Source organism: Heteronotia binoei, chromosome 6 (genome assembly GCF_032191835.1).
Source record: "Heteronotia binoei isolate CCM8104 ecotype False Entrance Well chromosome 6, APGP_CSIRO_Hbin_v1, whole genome shotgun sequence".
NCBI classification, from domain to species: domain Eukaryota; kingdom Metazoa; phylum Chordata; class Lepidosauria; order Squamata; family Gekkonidae; genus Heteronotia; species Heteronotia binoei.
This window is the reverse complement of record NC_083228.1, coordinates 101,021,814-101,047,501: the sequence shown is the minus strand read 5'-3', so window position 1 is coordinate 101,047,501 and position 25,688 is coordinate 101,021,814. Positions and strand designations below refer to the sequence as shown.

The 25,688-nt window shown below is 41.4% G+C and overlaps 1 protein-coding gene across 1 annotated transcript in view; it reads right to left on the bottom strand.

Moving 5' to 3' along the window:
- Positions 1 to 3,087: 3,087 nt before the first annotated feature.
- The window catches only part of RHBDD1 (rhomboid domain containing 1), a 45,277-nt gene continuing 22,676 nt past the window's right edge, over positions 3,088 to 25,688 (bottom strand). Inside the window, exons 6-7 of the mRNA XM_060242697.1 lie at positions 23,385 to 23,516; positions 3,088 to 4,054 (exon numbers count right to left, since the gene is read on the bottom strand). Coding sequence (XP_060098680.1) covers positions 3,936 to 4,054; positions 23,385 to 23,516 — 251 coding nt within the window. The 3' untranslated portion in view covers positions 3,088 to 3,935. The remainder of the gene's footprint in view (positions 4,055 to 23,384; positions 23,517 to 25,688) is intronic.

The following is a 25,688-nucleotide window of genomic DNA, read 5'->3' as shown; positions in this document are numbered from 1 at the left end:
ACCTATCTAGATCCCATCCTCGTCGCCAGTGTAATGTACTGGGAGACGAGACGTGGTTAAGGCATTGGTCTTTAATCGCTGGTACATTACAGAACTGGGGAACACGCGGCCGGGTCCGCTAATATATACATGCACCCCGGATCAACCCCCCTGCTGGCCAGCCCAATCCTGGCCAGTTAAACTTCCCGCGCTTGGTCTTGATTGGTGGTGACTATTCCTGCGCTGCGCCAGGTAACCCGAGGACGTCCCGGCTTGCGCGGCGCGGGTGCAGAGTCCGATACTCTACACTCTCTTTAGGAAACGTTGTAGAAAATATGATGTATGAGAACACCAGTGTAACTTGTCGTCAGACCAGGGGAAGGATCTGGCAATCTTTCTCTCGAACTATTTATTTTAAAGTGGGTGTACTTCTAGCGACTTAACAGATGACACTATTTACACAATAACAAGGCATACATGGAAACAAAAGAGAACTCAGTGCAGTTCATGTATTTCCCACCCCACCCCACCCCACAGCCTCTTTCTGAGTTGTTACTTAACAACTGCAGGATTCTTCTATGAGAATGGAAATACATAAATCTGCTTTCAGGCAGTTTGATAATCACTTCTATAGTTTCAAACAGACTGGAATGTAGATTAGATGGTTTATTCCATCATCTCTCCACCCCCTTTATTCTAATCATTTAGGAGAGATATTGTGAAAGCAATCCCTCCCCCCCCCCATCTGACACAAGTATGAAATACATGTACTTTGCCAGCAAAAATTACAAGGCACAAGAAAAGACAAATCACAATGCTAATTAACTTATAGAAACATGATTAATAGCTCTTGCCCCACACAGATCAATTACAATATCCAAAACCAAAAACAATAACCAGACACTAGGCAGTCAACTTTCCAAGAGCTAGAGGAGTTTTTTTTTAAGAGCATGGACATCTTTATCGTAAACATAAGGGGAATTATAACTACTAGAATTCTGAAAACAGCAGTAGATTGCTACATGAAATATTGAAGCCAAAATATAATTGCAAAGTTCATTGAGTATTTACCCACAAAGAATGGAGATTTTAGGAAGAAAAGACACAGGAATTATTCTTTGCTTTTCCACAAGGGCACAGTTATTTTCTAAACAACAAATGCTGTTTACTTTTACAAGTTAAGCTGTTCTAAAAGTGACTAGATATAGTTAATATATAGATCAAAATGCCTTTGTGCTGCCAACGCAATTAATTATGATTGGAATCAGTATTTCCTAGGTGAAGCCCGCAAAATCTGCTGCTGACTAAAATAGAACATCAGATTTAAGGTCCTCAGCATTTGAAAAGCCCCAAACCTCATTTGCATCATTATTTTGTTTCTCTTGAAACAGAACTAAGCAAGGAAATGGCAAATACAAAAATGAAGCAAAGCCAACAATATACTATGTTGAATGTTCAATAGTTGTACTTGATAACCTGCGGATAAAATCCTGAAGACAAAACAGATTATATTAAGTAAATTTCTGCAGAGTTCGCATTCAGCTGTTCTTTTGTGAGGCAGTATTTATATTGATACTAGGAGTAAGGGCTGTTGTGGGGGAAAATACATTGGCTATAGAAAGAGGCTCTGGGGGAATGCCCCCCTTGCTGTCTTCCCATCCACCCAAGATGGCCATTTTCTGTAGGGGAACTGATTTAACTTCAGCTTTCCATCTCATCCCCCTCCCTCCAGCTTCTACCTAGGAAAACTACAGCCTGTGAGGCAGGTTAGGCTGGAAGTCTCTGAGTGGTCTGAAATCACAGTGTGAACCAAAGCAGGAGGGAAGCAACCTCACCAGGGTATAATGACACAGAGTTCACCCTGCAAAGCAGCCATTTTCTCCAGGAGAGCTGATCTCTGCCATGGAGAGCAGATGTAATTCTGAGTGATCTCCAACTCTCATCTGGAGAGTGGCAACAATGGTTCCCCAGGAGAAAGTGGCTGATTTGGAGGGTGGAATCTATGGCACTGTAGTGTCTGAGGTCCCACCCTTCTCAAACCCCACTCTTCTCTAGGCTCCATACCTCAAATTTCCAGGAATTCCCCAACCTGGAGTTGGCAACCCTATCTCCTTCCCAGCCAACTGTCAACCACCTTGATTCATCTGCACAACAACCCTGTGAGGTAGATTAGGCTGAAAGTCTGTCACTGGACAGAAATCACCAAGTCATCTTCTACAGCAAGAACTTGGGCCTGGCAGATCCTGCTCTGCTGCATCACACTGGCTGTCATTTTTTTTGGGGGGGGGGGCTGCTGCTGAACAGTAACAAGCAGCCAGGCCTTGGGTAGCCAACCTGCAGTTGGAGTCTGAAGATCTCCTGGGATCACAACTGAGACAGCAGATCTCTCTCCCCCTGGAGAAAATAACTGCTTTGGAGGGCATTATATTCAGCTGAGGCCTCCACCCTCCCCAAATACTGCCCCCCTCAAACTCCACCACAAAATCTCCAGGAATTTCCCACCAAACTGGAACTGGTAGCCCTAGTCAGGACTTAGTCCAATGTGTTCTCCCTCAAAGGCCAAAATAGGCCTGGAAAGGGCCTCCTCCCCTTGCCTTTTGCTGACAGAACCAAGCTTGATTCTGCCTAGCAGTTTCCTAGTGGCCCAATCCTCATCTGTCCTGAGGCTGGCAGTTGGCAGGGGAGAGAAGCAGAGTCAGCCAATGCCATGCAAGTGCACTTGAGTGATGTTTGCTGAGCCAGTCACTGATGCACACACCACAGACACTGTACCTGTATGGCAGAGCTGGATTGGGTCAATCCCATAGCACTTTTATATATTACAGATATTCTGGATAAAATTCCCTGGAGAGGTATAGATACAGTGAGGTTTCAAAAGTACAGAACCCTAACAAATAAGGCAACTCACATTCCAGTAGCCAACCAAACTGACATATAAATATTTCAAGTAGTTCTGCACAACAGGATAAAATCAAAGTATGCTTTGAATGATAATGATAAAGTCAAATGCAGCTAAATTCCCCTACTTGGGCTTAAATACAAATTTCAAGTCTACTACAGAAATAGGCTAAAGTACTGATGTGAATAAATTTACATATATTGTCTATATTTTATAAACTAAAATATAGTTTTATTAACTAAAAAAGAACATTTGAAAGCATATAGCAATGTTTGAAAACATGAGAGAGCTTTTTTATCTCCTTGAACAATACCTGTGAGATGGTTTGGAAGAAAAAGAATAAGTGGGTTTACCTGCAAGCAGATGGCAGGTCAGAGCCAAATGAAAACTTAACATTAATACATTGCCTACTGTCTTTTAATCTCATAATGTAACTTAATTTAGGTATGTTCATTATTAACATACTTCATTTGCCCTCTCCTTCACTGCTGACATAATTTACACTGCATTAATTCCTTATGACAACCAAGTTTACTGCTGTTGATGCATCATAGAATAATGTAACTTTGATATGCAAATAATTGTCAAAACCCAAATGTACAGCTTTGGAGTTAAGTAAGTAGTGCTTCTATATTTCAGAGCATGTTTGTAATCATGAACCAGAGCAAAAAATAAAATAAAATTTAATGTCTGCAAGTTCCATTGACATCCAAAAGTTCAACAAATCAAAGGCTCCTGCAGCTTCTTCCACCCACTGAGATGAGTAGGAGTTGAACAAGAACACATCAAAACTGCTCCTGGTGAACTGAAATCTTTAACTTACACCTGGCTCTTAGGTACCTTTTCATTTCAAGCCTTACTCTCAAAGATCCTCATACCAAGAAAGTGCCATTTTGACTCAATTTTTTCACACAACTTGGTGTGTATTAAGTACATACCCAACAGGAAACATTCTTTTCTGGAAAACTATTTAGATATGGCAGGAGAAGAATCAGCCAACATTTGGCAGCTACCATATAGACATCTTTATATGTAGTCACTAAGGCACCTGAGAATTTTACTGCCTTTCATATCTGTTAAGCCTGTGTCTTCGGAGCTCTTCTGCTGATAGCTCTCTTGGGGGAAACCAGAAGCCATAGGGTCTCCTTTCATTGTTGTAATTTCTTGAGCTGTGACCTGAAAAAAGAAGTAAATAAAAAGTGCTGTCATCATCTAATGTCTACAAAATGTACTTCTGAGGCCTTTTAAATCAATATATGTTCTAATATCATATCAGGCTCCATGCCTATTTTAGTTGTCAAAACAGTAAGTTGCCTTCTACAGTGAAGTCAACCAGTCTGAGATGAGGCAAAATACTAAGAATAGGTCCTGTAACACTTTCCCACTGGTCCTTAGTTTCTTAGATTGTTCGCTAATGAACTATATCAGCTTCTAAGCCCTGGCTGCAACCCAAAGGGGCTGACCCATACATAATAATAATAAGTTTTTATTTATATCTCGCCCTCCCCGCCGAGGCAGGCTCAGGGCGGCTTACAGAACATGATATGGTATCATGATGTAACAATACAGGTAAAATCAATCAGCAATATAAATACAAATATAAATTAATTTTAAAAAGCTAAAAAACAATACAGTGGTGCTACAGTCTCTATTTATCCAGGCAGCGTAATATTCATTCTGTCAATATACATCACCTCATATTCCATGCTCAAAATTTCATATAAACATAACACTGTGAAGCTGCTTTTATACCATTTGGCCATCTATTTAAATACTGCCTGCCCTGACTGACAGTGGTGCTTCAGGACCTCAGAGGCACCAAACCAACCAAGCCGCCTCCTCCCCGGTAATCTGAAAGCAGGCAAGGGCCCAAAACAAGGCCTTTCCTCTCTTTGATGTGTACTGCCAAGCCATCTTACTTACATATGGCAGGGATTTTACAGTTGTTTCTTTGAATGATTGATATTTTCTCTGGTAGCCCTGCTGCAGCGTAAAAGTGTCTCTGGAAAAATTTCAAAGCCTGGTGATGTTTAAGGCCTCTTTGATGCTTCTTAAATACTTGACTAGGTTCTTTTAAAAAGTGACGCAAATCTAAGAAATCACAACGTTCAGAAACTGATGGGGGAAAATGTTAATCTTCCTAGATGTGCTAATAATTTGTAATTCAGCAATTTATTGCTGAAGAAATTGCTGAATCACAAATTATTATGAAACTTCTCTCCAGGACTGAACAGGGACATTGGCTTTTTATCTCATTACATATGCTAAACCCACTCTGAGTATAGCTATACATCCACAGTATTCCAATGTATTTCTCTTTTATAATAGTGTATCAGAACAATGTTCTATACTGACATACTCAAATAAGGGATATTGGCTATTTATCTCATTACATATACTCAACCCATTTTCATTTTATGTATTCTTGTTTTCTAATGGCAGACTAGAATGATGTTTAATATGTATAGATTGATGTTGATAAGTTGATTGGGTGGACTACAAGTTGGATATACATGTCCTTTTGTGATTCACCTAGATTTTCAAAAACACCATTTGGCAGAGAATTTTATTACCTTTTATGGCTATCCAGACCAAATGGCCTAGCGACATTGTTTTATGTGACCATATGACCAGTTAGTTTGCCAGACTGCTTGTATTTCAGCTCACAGTACCTGATCCCCTCGTCTGATGAAGTGTGCTTAAGAAAGCTTACATTCTGAATAAAAATTGGTTGGACTTAAAGGTACTCTTGATTCCTGGTTTGTTCTATGAACACCTTCAGTTTGTGTTTGAAGTCTTCCAGCAGATGGCACCAGAGGCTCACATGCAACACGCTGAGAAAACTAGGACAAACCCCAGTCAACAAAGCATTCCGCATAGTAAGCAGAATTAGGGTTATTTTGAAACAGATGGGCTCTACAGAAGCTGCAGCACTGAATATTACAGAGTTGTTTATTGTCTGGCTGGTTTGAAACCCAGGGATTATTTGCCAGCAACTAGCACATTCTGTGTCACATCAGGTTTCATCTAAAGCAGAATAAAGTGAAAGCTCATTGGGATATACAGATATACACTTTTTCCCCTACTAATCCACTTAAACTAGCTATTATGCCGTCTATTCAGCTCAGGAATGGATTTTTTTTTTCTGGAAAGATCAGCAGCATAACCAACATCCTAACTCTAATGCAGAATACCTAGTTTACTCCACTGGGCGAAATACTTATTTTATTGTATTTTGAAAAGAAATACATTTTCAACTATTGGTACTTTCTAATTTTTTAATTCAATACAATTTTGGCCAAGAGCATAAACAGTCCTTGAAAATATCAAGGGTTTCATGGTGTAGGCATATTCATTAAACCTGGAAAGCAGTTAGCATTCATCTATACCGTGAATGGAAACAGAAAATAAAGAAGGTCCAGTACAAAAGCTCAGCACATACAGTTATTGTTCACAAGCTGAAACAGTTCACAAAGCAGTCATGAATAGTATTAGCAAACAATAAAAAGCAATATAAACAACAATTAAGATTTCCACACGGAATAAAATGTCCAAGCTCTATTGTAACATTCACAGTGGCCTCAATTCTACAATAAAACCATACTATTCTAAAAATGGAAGACAGTTGGGAACAGTTGTATTGATCATAAACAAGTTCTGAAATATTTGAGAAATAGGAAGATGTTTTACTAAACTAGAAAGAACCCAACCACCCCCCACAGATCAATCACTGCACCAGAAGAAGCAACACTGCAGTGACATACTTGTAATCAAGAGTTTTATGTAAATCTTCATTGCTAAACTTACTTCTGCATAACCCCAAACCCATGCTGAACACTACTGAGACCAGTCCAGTGAAAGGGGCTGCCAAGGCTGAAAAACAGAATTCAAGGAGGGAGGCCAAACTCCATAATGGGGTATCTTTAATTCTCCCATGTTCCAAAGCATGCATGATCAAGTTTATAAGTCTTTAATTGTGTTTCTTGATCACACATCAATGTGGTGCAGTGGCTAGAGTGCTGGACTGAGACCTGGAAGACCCAGATTCACTCTGTAAAGAAAACTCACTTGGGTGACCTTGGGCCAGTCGCACACCTTCAGCTTAAACTATTTCACAGGGCTGTTGTGAGGATGAAATGGAAGAGAGGGGGGGTGATGTCTTCCACTGAGGATAAAGCTAGAAAGTAAATAAAATAAAACAAGGCTACAAAAGGCACATGCAGACTTCTGATTCCTTATAATGGTCTTGTATGAACATCTGTTCAGATATGCCAGTGCCTATTCAATTTCCTTGACAATCAGTGAAAACATAACAGCCACAATAAAAGTTCCAACATACGCAGCACAAGAACAACAATGCAGTACTTGAGTTACACCCTGCTAAGCTTATTGACAACAACAGTCACTGCTCAGGATTGCTTTCTAAGTCTCCAATAACCTCAGCTCAGGATCTGCAATCAAACTCAGGTCAGTCGAAGTAACGCTGCATTTCAAAGGAAGACTTCTAAACTAAACTTTCCTTCTTCCCTTAAGTAATTCACAGCATACTCAAGGGTTAAGTCTTTCTATGACTGTAATACAGTCAAATGGCTATGGTAACTCACTGGGTCCCCTGAAGCTTTCAGACATGTTATCTAAATGCTTTGGCATAGATTCACCTTCATGCAGTTACAACCATTCCTACAAACTGAGATAACTTCTACTGAGTTCGGGGTTTTTTTAACCTACTGAACAGCTCAATCTGGTAAGGGTAACACTAAGGCAGCACGGAACAATCACCTTGCTTTGACTCAAAGCAAACACAATTTGACTTTCCCATGCATGCTAATGTTCTACTACTCTTCCTCAATTAAGACATCTCATCTTGAGAAGCTACCAAGGACACAGTGACCCTTGCTCCCAGGCCCAGGTGACAACTTACCTTTAAGTAACTAAGATCTGATCTCTCTCCCACCCCAAAAAACTGCAACATGGCCTGGAAAATAAAAGAAAATCCCCCCCAACCAACAAAAGTGTCATTATTTTTCTTTTTGTATAGTTTCTTCAGTTGAACCCATAATCTGAAACAATGGTTTTCATGTCATGTGATTATGACATACTACGTTTAAGTGAAATGTTCACAACATTAAGCTTTATAACTTCGAACAAGGAACAAGCACCCCCCCCCCTAAAAAAATAGCAGGGGGGGGGCGACTGGATAGCAGAGGATTGTGAATGGGGTAAAAATGTGCAACCTGTAAGTATACTGCCTTCTATCAAAGATATTTTGCTCCTAGTTGCTAGCAACTTTTAATGCTGGCTTTAACATCTGTTTACTCTGGAAACAGCAAACTGAGCATGTTTCACAGTTCAAGTAAAAACAAACTTTTAAGGTCCATATATGTATATTTGTAAAACTACAACTAATATTTGTATGGAAGTCTTTACAAGTAGAATCTAAAGACTTGTTTAGAAGTTTCCGTTGCAGTGACAAAAAAAAATAGGTCAAAAGTGTTTGTTTGGGGGTTTTTTTAACACAAATCTGGGGCATAAACATTTCATAATTAATATCATTTCATAATCTGCTAAAGATGGTCTTGAGGGGTGGGTTTCTAGTTTATCAAATGGATCAAGGAGCAGTTTTAGTAACATCTGAACAAATGCCAGCATCAAACTTCAGCCTCAAGTTTGGCTCCAATTCACTTCCAGTAGCAGACTTTTTTCTCTCTAACACCACTGTTTGGTCTTGCTAATTATGTTGTAATGCCAGGACATCATTTCATGTGTGTCCAAAGTTCACAAAGTGCTTCTGGGTACCACGTAAAGAATACATAATGTATTACCCAGTGCTCTTTTTACTGGCAGTTCAGTTTGTTTTGCTTTTCCAGCACGAAACTGCAATGCTTCATTGGCAAACCTACAAGAAATCCACATTTGTTACATACAACTTTTTAAAAATGCCTTTTCACAAATAGGCAAACGTGAAATAAAGGCTAAAATGAAAATGAGGTATACAAACCCAATGCAAGTCCCTTGACATTTTTATGGCTCTTCTGTACATTCTCACATAAGCTGCAGCAGCAGCCATTTTAATGCTGAAGAATGACCAAAAAAGTAATGTAAATGAATACCATCCAGAGGATGCATACTGAGATACATGTTTTTATTGAGTTCTACACAAGCCTCTTCCATCAGGAACAGAGGATCAGCATTATGTTTTATGGCATGTTCCAGCACCTTTATAGCAACTGTGCAGCAATGTGAGTCAGCAAAAGACAGGCTGTTTTCATAGAAGGGACACAGGAGGAGCTTGGTTGTTTTATAATCTGTTTGCACAGTTTAAGCTTTCTGCTGGATCTTATGGGTAGTTTTGTAAATAGATCATTCCTAATAGATAGTTCTTTGTTATCTTTGTTGTCATAAGACAATAGATAGAACAAAAACAACTTGACAGGATTCTGAACTCTTTACACATTTTCTTTGAGAATTAAAGAAGGTTCATATTAATGGAGGATTAATATGATTAATAGAAGACAGGTTGATCAGTAAACCAGTGAATCCTGTAAACCAGTGGATCCCAGAGCAGCTTCAGGAGAAGGCCTTGGCCTCTATGCCTTGCTGCTGGCCCTCAACAGGAACTGATTGGTCACCGTGTGAGACAGGATGCTGGACTGTATGGACCACTGGTCTGATCTAGCAGGGCTCTTCTTATGTTCTCTTCTTCTTATGTCTCTCACTCCTACTGGGGATATAGAATTTTTTTTTTTACACAGCAACAAACTGCAGGGAAAAAGCCTTCTGAAGAGGTGTTATATAATTTTCTTAGATAAATAGAATGTTTTGTGATGTCACAGTGAGCCACAGTCCAAGAATAGCTTGTGGTGTGGAGGCGACTGCTATGCCACCCTGAACTGGAAGCCATTTGGTGTCCACTGCCCCTTCATTCCCAAGGGACTATTTAGACATTTTTCACAAGGTTATCTTCCTTCCTTCTAGAAATAAAAATATGTTAGGTAAAAAAGGCAAGATAGTCCACTTTGCACAGTTGTTTCTGTGGGGCTGGGAAGTATCAGTAAAAGTCTGAGTAAAAGTCTACTACAGATCCTGGACCTCTGCCTTGCTAGTTCTAGCACACAACTCAACTGAGTCCACTTGCGGAGAGGGCGGGATAAAAGTCTAATGTAAATAAATAAATAAATGCTCCATAAAACCAATCAGCTGCAATCCTTATAAACCAAAACTCTATCTCACTCATCATACCTCTATCTGGGAATAGCTGTACTAGCTGCCAGTTTGTTTCCATGAAATATGATTTTAAAATATAAAACTCAAAAGTGTCTAAATCTGTATGTTATGCAGTTAAAGGTCTGGATGCAAAATTCAAAAGTAGCATGGATCTTAGGAAATATCTCCTCCTGGATGAATCACTCACTCATACACACAACTTTAATATCAAATGAAATAACTGAAAACATCATCTAATGTAAAGGCCAAGATGAAAAGGTCACTGATGACTGGGGAAAGTGTGTGAACTGAGAAGAATCTCTGTGGACTTATGGAAAGTCTTTGCAGAACTAAGACACTGATCAACATTAATGGTGAATGAAATTCCCTGGTGACATGCACAAAGTTCTGAAAATAAACAACCAGAGAGAGGTGATACTTCTTCCTCTCCAGAACTGCAAGAAGATGATGATGATGATGATGATTTTGGATTTATATCCCACCCTATATGCTGAATCTCAGAGTGGTCACAATCTCCTCTACCTTCAGCACCCCCCCACAACAAACACCCTGTGAGGTAGGTGGGGCTGAGAGTGCTTTTATAGCAGCTGCCCTTTCAAGGACAGCTTCTATGAAAGCTATGGCTGACCCAAGGCCATCTCAGCAGGTGCAAGTGGAGGAGTGGGGAATCAAACCTGGTTCTCCCAGATAAGAGTCCATGCACTTATCCACTACACTGAACTGGCTCTCAAGAAGGAAGTAAGCAACAGCATAAAATGTAGCTTTATAATAAAAACAAATTTAAAAAACACTGTAATGCCTAGGAGAGCCAGATTTTGCTTCCTCTGATGCTACTAAGAGGTCTACCTCTCCAAGCTTCAGATAAACCACCAGTGCTCTTGCCTGTAACCTACTCCCCATTTCGAAGCTGCAGGTTGCTACTATGTCAGAAATAACCTTTTTTGTGACATTATTAGGTGATCCAATAGCATGAAGTTACTTGCAAGCTACTCTACTACTGTAGTGTTATTCCAGAACAGCATTATTTTAAAATTGAATTAAATCAAAATGGGATAACTAACACATACGCCCCATATTGTATAAGGACTTTCCAATCTGTCAGGCACCCTCTCAGTTCATTTAGACATTTCACATTATCTGGTCAAAACAGTCAGATCTCATTATGCTATACATCACTGTTTTCCTAGGAAGCCTGAGCCACAGACATAACTAACTGATTAGTTTATTTTACTTTTAAACATACTGTAATAACAGTGTATCAGTCAGCTTCCTATGGCTGTAGCTGGGCTATCTTAGAAAAACAAGGAAGTCCAGCAGAGTCAAAACATGAGCAAACATGACTGAGTATTTTGCTTGCACCTTTTATGTCTACCAAAAGGTCTAATGAAACAGTAAAAAAGATTATTTCATTGGGACTCTAACTTCTTCACAAAGTACTGAAGCCATCTTGACAAAATGGATTTTGTGGAGTGTGATTTTAATTTTAGTCGTAAATATATATTTTAATATGTAATATTATTTCAAAACTTAACTGTATTAACCTTTTATTGTGCGTCTCTTCTGAGAGTTTATTGTTTTTAATGTGTATTATGGTTTACCCCAACTTTGTGCATGAACAGGTTGGGAAAGTCTAACAAGCTATCATGTTCTGTGAGAATTTTTTTTTTTAAAGAGTACATACCGGTGTGGATCCAGTTTGGGGGAAGGGAGTCTGTCTGCAATTTCTGTAGAATTTACCCTGCAGCTACATATTCCTGCACTATGCCCTACACAGTTCCTGTGAATCCTCCATCAACAGAGTGGAGCTCCAAGTGTGCAGCTTTGGACCTAAGTCATCCCTGAGATTCTATATCTGAGCTATACATTCTATGGAGGGTTTTTTTACATATTATTTTTTGTGTTCGTATTTATTTCAAAGCATTGTTAGAGGAAGTCATCACTTTGACATTTTTGTTAGTGTTTCTAATGGGTTGGATCCAGTGCAAGATTTTCACTTGCACTAGAGCTCTTGCCCAAGTGGAAATGTACAAAAAGATCACAGTATAGCTGCTTGCACTAAGTCAAACTTATTGTATTCCCACTTGCGTTTCCATTTACACAAGACTTTGAGCAATAAATTTCTGGGTGGTATAATATATAAGGAGTAATTTACTAGGTATTGAACAATATCTTGCATAAGATCTTGCGCAAATAGAATGTACTATGTTATGTTTCCACTTGTACATACCTGGATCCAAGTCCATTTGTCTTATTACAAACTCTTTTTTTTTATTTATTTTTTGTAATTGTTAAGTTGGGGGGGGGGGGACTAACATGGGCCTTGACAAATTTTCTTTCTGGGCCTAGGAGCCAGCCCACAAATTTAAGAGCCAGACTGCACATCCTACATATACAGTGAGAGCCTGAGAAAATTGAAACCCTTTCTGTACAAAACCCAGAAAGGGAGGAAAAAGTGAGTTGTTCCCTCTTCTCATAAATTAAGCTCTAGATAGTGGGTAGGATTGCAAGCCTCCAGGTGGGGCCTGGAGATCTCCTGCTTTTACAAATGATCTCCAAGCCAGCAGAGATCAGCTGCCCTGGAGAAAATGGCTGCTTTGACGGGTGGATTCTATGGCATTGTAGCATGCTGAGGCCCCTCCACTCTGCAACCCCTCTCCCAGAACCACCTCCAAAGTCTTCATGATTTTCCAACACTGACCTGGAAACCCTTAGTGGCAGCTAGGTTATCCTCCCTGGAGCTTGAGGGGATAGCAAAAAGTACTTAAAGGTACTGTTGTGTATCAGATTCTGTCCTCTGAGTAGGTTATTATGCAAGCAATGACAAGAACTTCATGTAGGACAACATGGGATAAAGACAGAGAGGTGAAAAAACCTAAAATTTTGCAAACTACCAAAGTTATTGTCATTTGTGCATAAATGTTTCAAAATTAGCAATTCATCCCTGCCTGGGGCTGTGTTACTGACTGAAAATCTAAACTGTCTCAGAAGAAAGAACTGTTTGTGGATGACAAAGAACCAACTTACTAAAAAATGGATAGTAAACAAATAATTTAGTTATACTAATTCTGCATGATGTATTCTAAAGAGGACACTTAGTGCTTTATTTTCCCCAATTACCAACTTTTTAAAAAATAAATGAAGAGTTAGCACTACATACATTGTAAATAATTAAACTGTGATTCTGATATTGTAAAAAGTGCTTGAAGTTCTTTTAAAACAGTAGTTAGCACCGACAAAACAAAGGAACGAAAAACCAAACACAGTTTTCATGGCCTAAGTTGCTCCAATACTTGAATTTTTTAAAAGTATATTTGCAAATTACATGGTAATGGAATCAGCCTTCAGAATTCTAATGCTTAATCCAACAATTTAGTAAATTTCTCACTCAGCTCAGATGTTTATTTTTAACTTGCTTTTGTTATATAACTAACTTTTTATTTGTTTGGAGGATTTTTTAATATTATCATTTTATACTATAATTACTGCATAGCACTTTTTGAGGTTAGACAGGTAGCAATCGAAGTACGGGTTTTCTCATAGCACCAACATTGTAAATTTCCAAGATTTCCCCCTCCCCCCTTATCACTATCTTCCACCAGCAGCTGAAGATTTTTCTGTTTGTTTGGTGTTATCTCACTGGCCCTCCTTCATGTTTATGTGTTTTGTTTAATTATTTTATATATGTATATATGTATGTGTTTGGACTGTTTGCGTCTTGGGAACCCTGAATGGAGTAGAAAGGTAGCATAACAATCTTTTGAATCTTCTATCCTTTAAGCCATAAAACCGAAGCTATGGTGGCAGATTCTGGCATGATTCGTTGCAGGCGCCAGGATTGTACTACACCAAGTATTGGCTGACATTCCATCTGTCACCACTTTCCATTACCATTGGGTAGCCTCTCTGTCACCCACCCACTGCAGCCTTCCCCACATTCTTGCAGGATTGGCTCGCAATCCATCTCTGCCATGCCACTGGCTGATTCTGCTCTGTCCCACCCACCACCGGCTCTGTCAGGCAAGAACACCATCAGATGGCCACTGACCTCAGAGGGAGACAGTTCTCTGCTCAGGGCTTACTGATCACTACTCCCTCACCTCAGAGCCCTATCTTCCTTCTCATTTTTCTTTCTCTCACACCTTTCTCCCCCTCTTTTTTCTACCTCCCCCCTCTGTTCTTTCTCTGCATCTCTGTCTTTCAGTCTTTTTATTTCACTGTCTTTCTACCTTCCTCACTTTAATCCACACAAACAGTAGCAGTTAACATCTCTTCAACTGACAAGGAATGTTTGTTCACAGCAGAGAGGGGCCACTTCAGAGGGAGTGAAAGGGAGGCTTACAATGGCTTTCTTCACAGTGTCAGCTGCTCGATGCTACCAGCCATTTCCTCCCAGAACACCACTGTTGCCAACCTCCAGGAGCTTGGTCCCCCCCCCCCCCGCACTGTGAAGACAGACTGTCCTTTTCCCATATAGAGGCTGCTGGGTTGCCAACTCCAAGTTAGGAAATTCCAGATGGCAGAGATCACCTCACCACAATGTGCCTTATTCCTAGTAAATACATAAAAATCAAACCACCCATGGCAGCTATAATCCTTTCAATTAACACATATAATCTCCTTACCCTAGGAACTGGCTGAAAGTAAACTTACAAATGAGAATGTAAGTACATCTAACCATTTAAAAGAGGAAGTTATTAAATAAAAAAGTAATTTTGAACTGCTTTATGTAAAATGCATCCAACACGATACAGGAGGTAGAGAAAAACCTAGTTCCTGTACTGATTCTAGATTAGGGTTGCCAAGTCCAATTAGAGAAAAATCTGGGGACTTTGGGGGCGGAGCCAGGAGAGTTTGGGGGTGGAGCCAGAAGACATTGGGGGTGGAGCCAGGAACAAGGATGTGACAAGCATAATTGAACTCCAAGGGAGTTCTGGTCATCACATATAAAGGGACAGCACGCCTTTTTAAATGCCTTCCTTCCATAGAAAATAATGAAGGATAGGAGCACCATCTATTGGGGCTCATAGAATTGGACCCCCTGGTCCAATCGTTTTGAAACTTGGGGGGTATTTTGGGGAGAGGCACTAGATGCTATACTAAAAATCTGGTGCCTCTACCTCAAAAAATAGCCCCCCCCAGAGCCCCCAATACCCACGGATCAATTCCCTATTATTCCCTATGGGAATCGTTCTCCATAGGGAATAACAGAGTGCCCAGTAGACATTTCCCTCCCCCGCCACGCTTTCTAAAGGGGAGGGAGGGCCTCCATAAAAGGGAATCCCCCCTCCCTGCCCCCTCCCTCTCTCACACACACACACAAACACTTACCGTACTTGGTCTTCTTCCAGCAGAATGTGCTTGCTGGGAAAATGAAAGGAAGGCTGCACAGGAAAAGAAAGGGAGGAGCCATTCTCCATGGAAACTGTTACTTTCCCATGAAGCCCTTCCTGTTTCCTGTGCAGCCTTAAAGGGACACATTTTAAAACGGATCAGAAGCTCTACAACATGATGCCTAAAGGTATGTTCTCTCCCCCCCCCGCCCCCAGATTTTTTGAGAGCGGGGGAGGAGGATGCAATTTCAGGGGTCCCCTGCCAGGGCGGGGTGGGGTGGGGTGGGAAGCCTATTCTAGATTATATGAGGCTGTCTGAAGTAATTCTCTCAAATGTTTACCAAAGTTCTACATTTTAGATTCCAGTCATATCTCTTGAAGGTATTTTGCAAATTATCTTTACAGTCTGAGGTTAGCCACATTCTAATGACAACATTATAGTGAAATACCATACAGACAACCAGAGCAGGAAGGAATGAAATTCCACACCTACTTCAAGAGAAGGATTGCCCCATAAGTAGGGATGCACAGTTTACAAAATTGTGAAGCCATAGGGAGGCATAATTTTCCCCACCACCCCCCTTCAAAAAACCCAAGAAGTTGTTTTAAAATGAAATATCTGTAATATTTAATTTCTTATCAAACCAATATTTATTTTAAGCTTTGACAACATAAAATGCATCATTTATAGCTTAGTGAAAATGTGATGTTTGGCATTTTTATGAAATCTGAAATAAATAAAATTGCACTATACCCAGTACTACAGAATAAGCTCCAATTACTATACAGTATGCAATTTAAGCATATATACCTTATTTCTGCCATCTGAAGCTTCTTCAGTGCTACTACTACTACAGTGCTACTACTGAAAAGAGGTCTTTTGCAGATTCGGCCCTCAGTCATAGCTGATTTATGGTGCTGTCATAGAGTTTTCAAGACAAGAGACATTCAGAGATGGTTTGCCATTGCCTGCCTCCGCACCAGCCCTACTTAGCTTCTGAGATGACAAGATCAGATGAGGCTGGGGCCATTCAGGTCAGGGCCTCTCCTCTATACAATGACATTATTTCCAGAAATAATCATGAAATAAAATGAATAATAATAATGGCCAGAAAATAGATTCACATGGGGAGGAGGAAGAGGAAGAGATTGGATTTATACCCCACCCTCCACTAATTCAAGGAGTCTCAGAGTGACTTACAATCTCCTTTTCCTTTCCTTCCCCACAACATACATCCTGTGAGGTAGGTGGAACTAAGAGAGCTCTAACAGAAACTGCTCTTGAGAGGAACAGCTCTGAGAGAACTTGTGACTAACTCAAGGTCACATCCGCAGACGCATGTGAAGGAGTGGGGAATTAAACCCAGTTCTCCCAGATCAGAGTCCACGCAATTAACCACTACACCAAACTGGCCATGTTGGTCTGAAGCAGCTAAACAAAGTTTGCTGTTAATGGTACATGCCTGTCTGCCTGCTCAGGTCCTCTTCTGGGCAGGAAGTCAGGTGAGAGGGAGAGCCAAGTGCTGGAGGCTGCCGCCACCTCTTCTCCTGCTCCCAGGACCACCAACAGGCCCAGCAGCTGCCACCGGCCACTCTTCCTTCCATATGCAGTTAATGAACGCAAACATGAGGGCATAGAAGGATGTAGGGTTAAGGTGGGGAGGGATTCACCACAGTTAGCAGCTCCAGGCCTGCCAAACCTAGAAAATGGGCATTTGCAGCAGACATAGAATCACAGAATCATAGAGTTGGAAGAGACCTTCAGGGTCATCTAGTACAACCCCCTGCACAATGCAGGAAATTCACAAATACCGCCCTCTAAATTCACAGGATCCTCATTGCTATCAGATGGCTACCTAGCCTCTGTTTAAAAACCTTCAAGGAAGGAGAGACACAACAAGCAAGTGCATACCAGGCCTGCCCAGCCCCAAAAACATCTCCATGGAACCCCTCCTAAAAAATGTCCTGGCTACAAGGCTGCTTTAGTCAGATCAAAGACAATAAGCAGGATCAATGTGGAGGCAGGAAATGGCAAATCACCTCCTTGAAAACCTTGCCTTGAAAACCCTTGAAAACCTTGCCTTGAAAACCCTACAGAGTCGCCATGTAACAGCTGTGATTTGACGGCAAAAAACAAAAACAAAAATGCCCCCCCTTGTGTTATGAGCAGGCCCTCAGAAGGGTTTCTGTTTTCCATTTTGAAGCCAAAGAACTGACCATCCCAAACATCTAGAGGCATTATTGACAGCCTTTATAGTAACTTTTACTAATTAACACTAGCCAATGCATCACAAAATAGTGATCACAAGAGGGGAGAGAGAGCAAATGAGAACATTTCCTCATCTCCTATTTTGAAAATAATATGACAGATCTATTGTCTAATTGCAATCATGGCTAACCCCGTCCCCCCAGCTTCTCACTTCTCCTACAGAAAGGGGCATGTATTTCTGAAGAACCACAGATCTAGATACAGAGTCTAGATAATTCAATTAGGCCAAGTTGTTAACTTTATACTTCTATAATTCTGTATCTTTATATTCCATGGGCCATTTCTGCTTTTACTTAATCATTATACTCATTATAAGTTCACTCGACCCTCCTTAGTTCTTTACATGTTTCCTCAGTGGGGCCATAACAACAACAAGCTTTACTGACATAGCAACCATATCAATAACAGAAAAAGAAGGGACAATTCAGTCATGGCACTGTCTGTTAATACATTACTCACCTCATAGATGCAAGTAGAAGAATTAGTCAGTCTCAATCACCATTTGATTTCGAGAAGATAACAGAAAAAGGATTTTGCATTCATCAAATGTTCCCTGCTTGCTCTCTCAACAAGGGTTCAATAAGTATGGAGTGTAAATTAAGATAGGAAATGAAATGTAAAAAAAAAATGTTCAAGGCTTTCTATGTCCTGCCGACTACAGGTGCATAACCTATTAGAATATGGTATTTTATGAAATCTTCTGTAGAGCACTGCAGAAGGTAACACATTAAAGTGAGCTAGCTAATAGGCTTTACGATAGTGTGGGACAATTAAAAAGGTAAAATACTCTGCCATATACGCCATAGAGTAAAATCCTCAGGCCCACCGGTGAACATCCCCTTTAGCAAGGCTCCTAAGATCTTGCATCTCGATGTCAAGGAGTCTTTGTTTGATCAGTGCACAAGCTGATCTCTCTGTAAGGGCAGATAGATCATTAATACTGATCCCTATTGAATTAATTTTCTCTTCTATGTGATTTAACTACATTGATGACTGAGACTCTATCAACACATGAAAAATGAGGCTATTGTCATTACTCTTAAAAAATGCAGATTAACCAAATTTTAATAGTATTGATCCATACTTTACTCTCCAGGAGTCTTTGATTAGTTTCCAAACAGATACAGCAATTCTGCACTAATCTTACGATTAAATACTCTAATGGCTGCAGGGACATATTGGTTACCCTTGGTAAAATAAAAACGAATAAGCGCAAGTACATTACAATTCACAGTTTTTATTGTTTCCTGTCTATGAGAAACCCATCTGGTTCTATGATGGAAATGTATTCTTAAGTATCTAAAACTTAATCTGTACAATCCAGTTGCCTCTTACATTCCATGTTTCCATATTTCTCCAAAAAAATATGATTTTTGATTTCTCAAAATTCAAGGTCAATTTGCATGTATTTCTTAAGAACCACAAATCTAGATACAGAGCCTAGATAATTCCATTAGGCCAAGTATACTTCTATACTTCTGTATCTTTATATTCCCTGGGCCATTTCTGCTCTCACTTAATCATTATAAGTTCACTCAACCCTCCTTAGATTCCAGTTCTTAACATGTTTCCTCAGATGGACCATGATACATCTGATGAATCTTGTTGAGTTTTCCCTGACATACTTGCGGCGGGAGTTACAGTGGACCGGATCACTACTGAGGCAGTGCCATGGTCAGATCACTACACCCTGAAGGCCTGTATAGTTGTGCCACCACAACTTTGTTTAGGCGGCGAGTGTATTTTGGCTCGCCCACGGAGCCAGATGGACTCTATGCGACTTCAGATGGCTCTGCGGGATCCTTGGCCCCCTGGCGACTCATTGGATGAACTAGCGGCAATGTGGCATCAACTCTCCGCAGCCATTGACGAGATTGCACCCCAGTGCCCTTTTCACTGCCACTCACAGCTTGCGCCATGGTGTACCCCAGAATTGCGGCTGATGAAACAGCAACTTAGACGGCTAGAGAGGCGATGGCGGCGTGCCTGTGACAAGGCAACAAGAACATCTTATAGGCTGTTTATGAAGTCCTATGAGATGGCAACCAAGGCCGCAAAGAAGACTTACTTTGCAACCCAGATTGTGTCTGTGAATTCCCACCCAGCCCAATTATTTAGCACAATTTGGATGCTTACAAATTTGCCACAGAGCAAACTAAATGATAAGGGATTGGAAATCAGCTGTGAGGCTCCACTGCAACCTCTCCGCCAATCTGGATACAGTAAGTGAACTCAAGGCGCTGAATATGCCTTCGGATTTGACCCTGGATTATTTCCCTCCACTCAGCTTGGGGGAAGTTGACAAGGTTCTCTGTACTGTACGTCCCACCATTTGCAACTTGGACCCGTGTCCGTCCTGGCTGATATGTGCTTGCCGGACGGAACTACGAGCCCCGTTGCACGAGATTATCAACAGGTCCTTGACTGAAGGAACCTTTCCCACACCTCTTGAGGCGGTGGTTCACCCTCTCCTCAAAAAAACATCCTTGGACCCAACTACATTGGCAAAATATCAGCCAGTGTCAAACTTGCCCTTTTTGAATAAAGTTATTGAGAGGGCAGTGGCAATACAGTTACAGGGGTTTATGGATGATGCTTCCGTACTGGACCCATTTTAGTCTGGTCACCCTCATGGATGATCTCTTGAGACATCTGGATCGGGGCGGCTCAGCAGTGCTGTTGTTATTAGACCTGTTGGCTACGTTTGACACAGTCAACCACCAGCTACTGTTTCGCCACCTTGCCGACGTGGGGACTCGGGGGGGTCTGCCCTCCGATGGCTTACCTCCTTTCTCCAAGGCCAGGGACAAAGGGTAGGTATAGGGGAGCAGCTGACCCAGAGACACCCACTTGTATGTGGTGTGCCTCATGGGGCAGTTCTCTCCTCAATGTTATTTAACATCTACATGCGTCCCCTTGCCCAGATTGTCTGGAGATATGGGCTGGGTTGCCACCAATATGCAGATACCCAGCTGTATTGATGGGGGGCCAGTCCAGCTGCGCCCTGGGAGATCGGGACCTGGCATTGCAAGCCATAGTGAAATGGCTCAGGCAGAGCAGACTGAAGTTGAATCCAGTGAAGACAGAGGTCCTGGCAGCCTGGGTAGAGAGATCCCTTTGCCGGCCTTTGATGGGGTGCCATTGGAGGCCCAGAGAGCAGCCACTGTCAAGTCCGCATTTTTCCATCTTAGGCGGGCCAGGCAGTTGGCTCCCTTCCTGGAGCGCGATGATCTAGCAACAGTGATCCATGCTACGGTCACCTCGAGGCTGGACTACTGCAATGCCCTCTACATGGGGCTGCCCCTGTGCCGAACCCGGAAATTGCAGCTGGTGCAGAACGCCGCCGCCCGGTTGTTATTGGGGCTCCCAAGGTGGGAGCACATTCAGCCGGGACTTCGGGCTCTGCACTGGCTACCAATACCTTACCGAGTTCGGTACAAGGTGCTGGTTATTACCTTTAAAGCCCTATATGGCCTAGGACCTGCCTACCTGAGGGACCGTCTCTTCCCACACGTTCCCCAGCGAGCACGGAGATCGGGAACTCAAAACCTCCTGGTTGTCTCCGGGCCAAAGGAAGCCCGTTTGAAAGCTACAAGGGACAGGGCCTTCTCCGTAATGGCTCCATCTTGGTGGAACCAGCTGCCGGAAGAGGTAAGGGCCCTGTGGGACCTTACCCAATTCCGCAGGGCCTGTAAGACAGCCCTCTTCCGGCTGGCCCACAGCTAACCGGCATCGAACATCAAACACTGAACACCGAAATACTGAATCTGAAATCGAACTTGAATCGAGTGTAGCTTTAAGACCACTGTATGATTTTAATGTTTATGTATATAATAATTGTTTAGATTTTTAACTATAAATTATGAAATGTTAATTTTAATGCTTAATTTTATATTTTATGTTAGTTTTACATGTTGTAAGCCGCCCTGAGCCACCTAGTGGGAAGGGCGGGATATAAATCTCAGATAAATAAAAAATAAATAAATAAAACACATTGGTGCCAGCTTCAAAGGTCAAGAGCTTAGGGGTGCTCCTGGAGCCATTGCTGGTAATGGAGGCCCAGGTAACAGCCACTGCCAAATCTGCATTTTATCATCTTAGACGGATAAGACAGCTGGCTCCATACCTAGAGAGCAATGACTTGGCAACAGTGATCCATGCGACGATCACTTCAAGAATTGACTACTGTAATGCCCTCTACATGAGGCTGCCCTTGACTCAAATTTGAAGGCTGAAACTGGTGCAAAATGCAACAGCCAGGTTGTTAATGGAGCTGCTTGTATGGGTGCACATTCAACCTGTGCTGGAAACATTGCACTGATTGCCTGTGGCCTTCCGGATTCACTTCAAGGTGCTGGTCATAACCTTTAAAGCCCTATATGGCCTGGGACCTGCCTACCTTCAGGACCATGTGCCCCAGAGAGCACTCCATTCAGGGTCTCAAAATCTCCCTAAGATCCCTGGACTGAAAGAGGTTCAACTGTGCAGCACTAGAGCCGGAGCGTTCTCAGTAATAGCTCCTGCTTTGTGGAATGCCCTCCCTGAATACATCAGGGCCCTGTGGAACCTGCCACAGTTCCGCAGGACCTGTAAGACCGAATTATTTAAACTTGCTTTTAATGGTTGAAGGGAGGTAGCTATTACTCCATAGCACCGACAACCCCACTGAATTTTATAACTGAAACAAGAACATCAGAGCAATTAGAAATGCACATCTTGGTTTTAGGATTGTAAATTGTATGAATGATTTTATTGTATATTTTGTTTTTAATGTTTATGTGGTTTAATTTGTTGTTAGCTGTCCTAAGCCCATCAGGGGAGGGCAGGATATAAATTTGATAAAATAAAATAAATATTGAAGAAAACCTCTCCAACATCTCCCTGAGCTTCTTTCTCTGCTTTCCTCCCAGCCTTCAATTTGCTCTTACTCCATTATGCCAGAGCTTTCTGGACTCAGCTGTTTCTCTGGGACTTCCACAGGGATGCTCTGGTCTTTACTTTGTATAACAGGAGGCTCCTGTGAGGGCTTGCTGGTCCTTACCTGAGATGTTCTGCTGCCGACCGCAGGTTCCCCCTTTGATGCATCTACTTTATAGGCAGTTGGTAAAATTGGAGTTAGCCCTTTTGATGTGCTAGAGATGGATATTGACTCATCAAGGTCATGAGAGAACTGCAAACTATTATCAGAGTCCGAGATAGGGGAGGTCAAATCAGAACTATAGGCTCAAGTCTTTGGCTTATAATTGGATGGTTGTCTCACAGGGAGAAATAAATTAAGAGGCCTGACTGAAGTACGAAGGAGCTGCAGTGAGTTTTTCAATTTCTCCAGTGTAGAAAAAATGTTTGTTTGTTCCCACAAAAGAAATATTCTCAGAGAGTTTGCAGGATACAGCTGTTCTATTTCATGCATATCTTGAGGTGTTCTTTTTGGAAATTTTCATTCCTTATAATGGGAAGCTCATACAAACTCAGATCTTGGAAGGAACCAGGCTAGGATCATCCTAGTCCCAACCAAGAAGAAATTTTAATGCTACATAACTTGTGGGAAGGGGGGGGAGGGGAAATAAAATGCAAACTCATGAGGCTCTGCTTCATATTGTTTTTAAGACAGTAAACCTTTCCTAATGAAACATGAAAAATTATTCATGTATTCTCAGTAAGGCTGCAACAGGAAGATTCTTACCTCTGTCATTCAGACTGTTTCTCATTGCCCTTTCAAACTGTTCCTCTTCGCTCAATCCATCAGTGTACGTATTATAGTCTCTCGGTGTGTAGGATGGATAACCAGAATAACTAAAATCTCCTATAGAGATAAAAGAATATAAAAATTAATCTATGATTTTGGTAGAGAATAATATATTCAACAAACAACTTTTAAAATCCCATTAGAAGGAAATGTGTTTTAAGCAAACAATGAAGAGAGAGATGCAGAGATGAAGAGAGAATGACAGATTAGGAGGTGGGACAGAGCCCTAGTTTATGGATAATATGGCACTTTGTTTAGATGGGTAGCCATGTTGGTCTGAAGCAACACAACGAAGTTTGAGTTCAGTGATGCCTTTAAGACCAACAAAGTTTCATTCTGTGTATAAGCTTTCGTGTGCATGTACACTTCTTCAGATAATAGTAAATTTTTCAATTAAGAGTAAATAAATAAAACAACTACATATTATAAATTACTACAAAACAACTACATATTACAAATAACTACAAATCAGTAAAATAATCACATACTCAAGAACTTGACCCAGAAATTGCAGTTGGTACAAAAATGCAGCCTGCTGACTGGGGTGTCTATGCAGGTGCACATTTAGCGAGTGCTGCACCAGCTGCATTGGCTTCCAGTTGGGTACCAGATCAGGTTCAAGGTTATGGTATTAACCTTCAAGGTCTATGCGGTCAGGAGCTAACATACCTGCAGGACCACCTCTCCCCATATGTCCCCTGGAGAGTGTTATGCTCATCAGAACACCATTTTCTGGCTGTCCCTGGCCCAAAAGACATCTGCTTAGCTGTGTTGACCAGAGCCAGGTCTTTTTTTGCCCTGGTTCCAGCCTGGTGAAACATGCTTCCAAATCAGATCAGGGCCCAGCATGACCTACTACAATTTTGCAGAGCTTGCAAAATGGAGTTGTTCAAGCAGGCCCTTGGTGGAGGTGGCGGGTGTCTGATTACATTGGCCTCCCCTGCTCTATCCAGCTTATACTAGGGACTACACTAACATCCTATAAATGTTAGCCTGGGCCTCCCATTCAATATGCAGGCTTCCTGCATACATCTATACCACACTCCCAGGATGCTGCTGACTTTGTTAAATTTTAGCTTGCCATCGCTTGCTTTTTAACTTGGAGTATGTGGATTGTTTTTATCTGTTTAACAGTCTGATATAATCCACCCTGAGCCCGCTTGTAGGGGAGGACGGAATAGAAATCCCAACAAATAAATATGAAATTATGAATTGAATTTGTGAAATACATACTTTCTATGGGTTACAGTGCAAAGAAGGCCAACATTAGGGAACACTATTCCATCTTTTAGATTAAAACATTAATTTTTGCACAAGTGTAGGCTAAAATCCGTAAGGGAAAAATACTTGTGCACATACCCTTTTTCTTTTTAAATACCCTATTTGCACTTATACTGCTAATCCAAGCATGAGAAGGTACAGTCAGGTATAGCTACTTTCTGGTAAATGTTGTGACAGCAAGGAGATAGGGACAATTGTGGGATGAGGAAGAACCTGAGAGCAGGCAGACCAGAACTTTCCTTTAGGGGCCATGCAGAGATAGACTGACAGGAAGCAGCAGCAAGGAACAAAAAGGCCTGGAGGCCAGGAGAGCTGTTGGGACTAAGGACAGGGTAAACCAAGAACAAAGCGAGGAGGGCTTGACAAAGGGATCACTGTGTGAATGCACACACAGAAAAAGGTCCAGTGAAACTCCTACAAAAGCAAGGATGATACCAGAAGAGGATGAAAAGACTGAGCCTTCAGGAGGACCAATGGTAAGGTAAGTTGTAGCAAAGAATTTCACTGCATATTGATGATCACCCAGCCTTTTAAATACACTGAATTTTTTCCACACATTTTCAAGCCAGGGATGTAGGTTTTTTGAGCTCAGGCAGGGTTCTTCTTGATCTCATCAAGGAGTCAAGATGATTCAACCTACTTGGGAAGGATTCATATTCCTAAAAAGAGAAAGATCTGCCAGTATGAGACAAAGAACCCCCAATCCCTCTGCTCTTCTGTAACATGCAAAAGTATCAAAACAGTAATGGGTGGGTAGCAGTCAGAAGCCAGAGAAATGGGGCAGGGGGGAGGAGAGAAGATCAATTTCTGTACAAATTTCTCCCTGGCTTTCTCTGTGTATATACAAATGGCTGTTTTACAGATGTGTGTATATTTTATAGAAGAAATTCTGCATGAGAGAAACAAAAATTGTAGAAAAATAAAGACTTGCAGGACTCTATTTGCAGAAGAAGGAAGCAA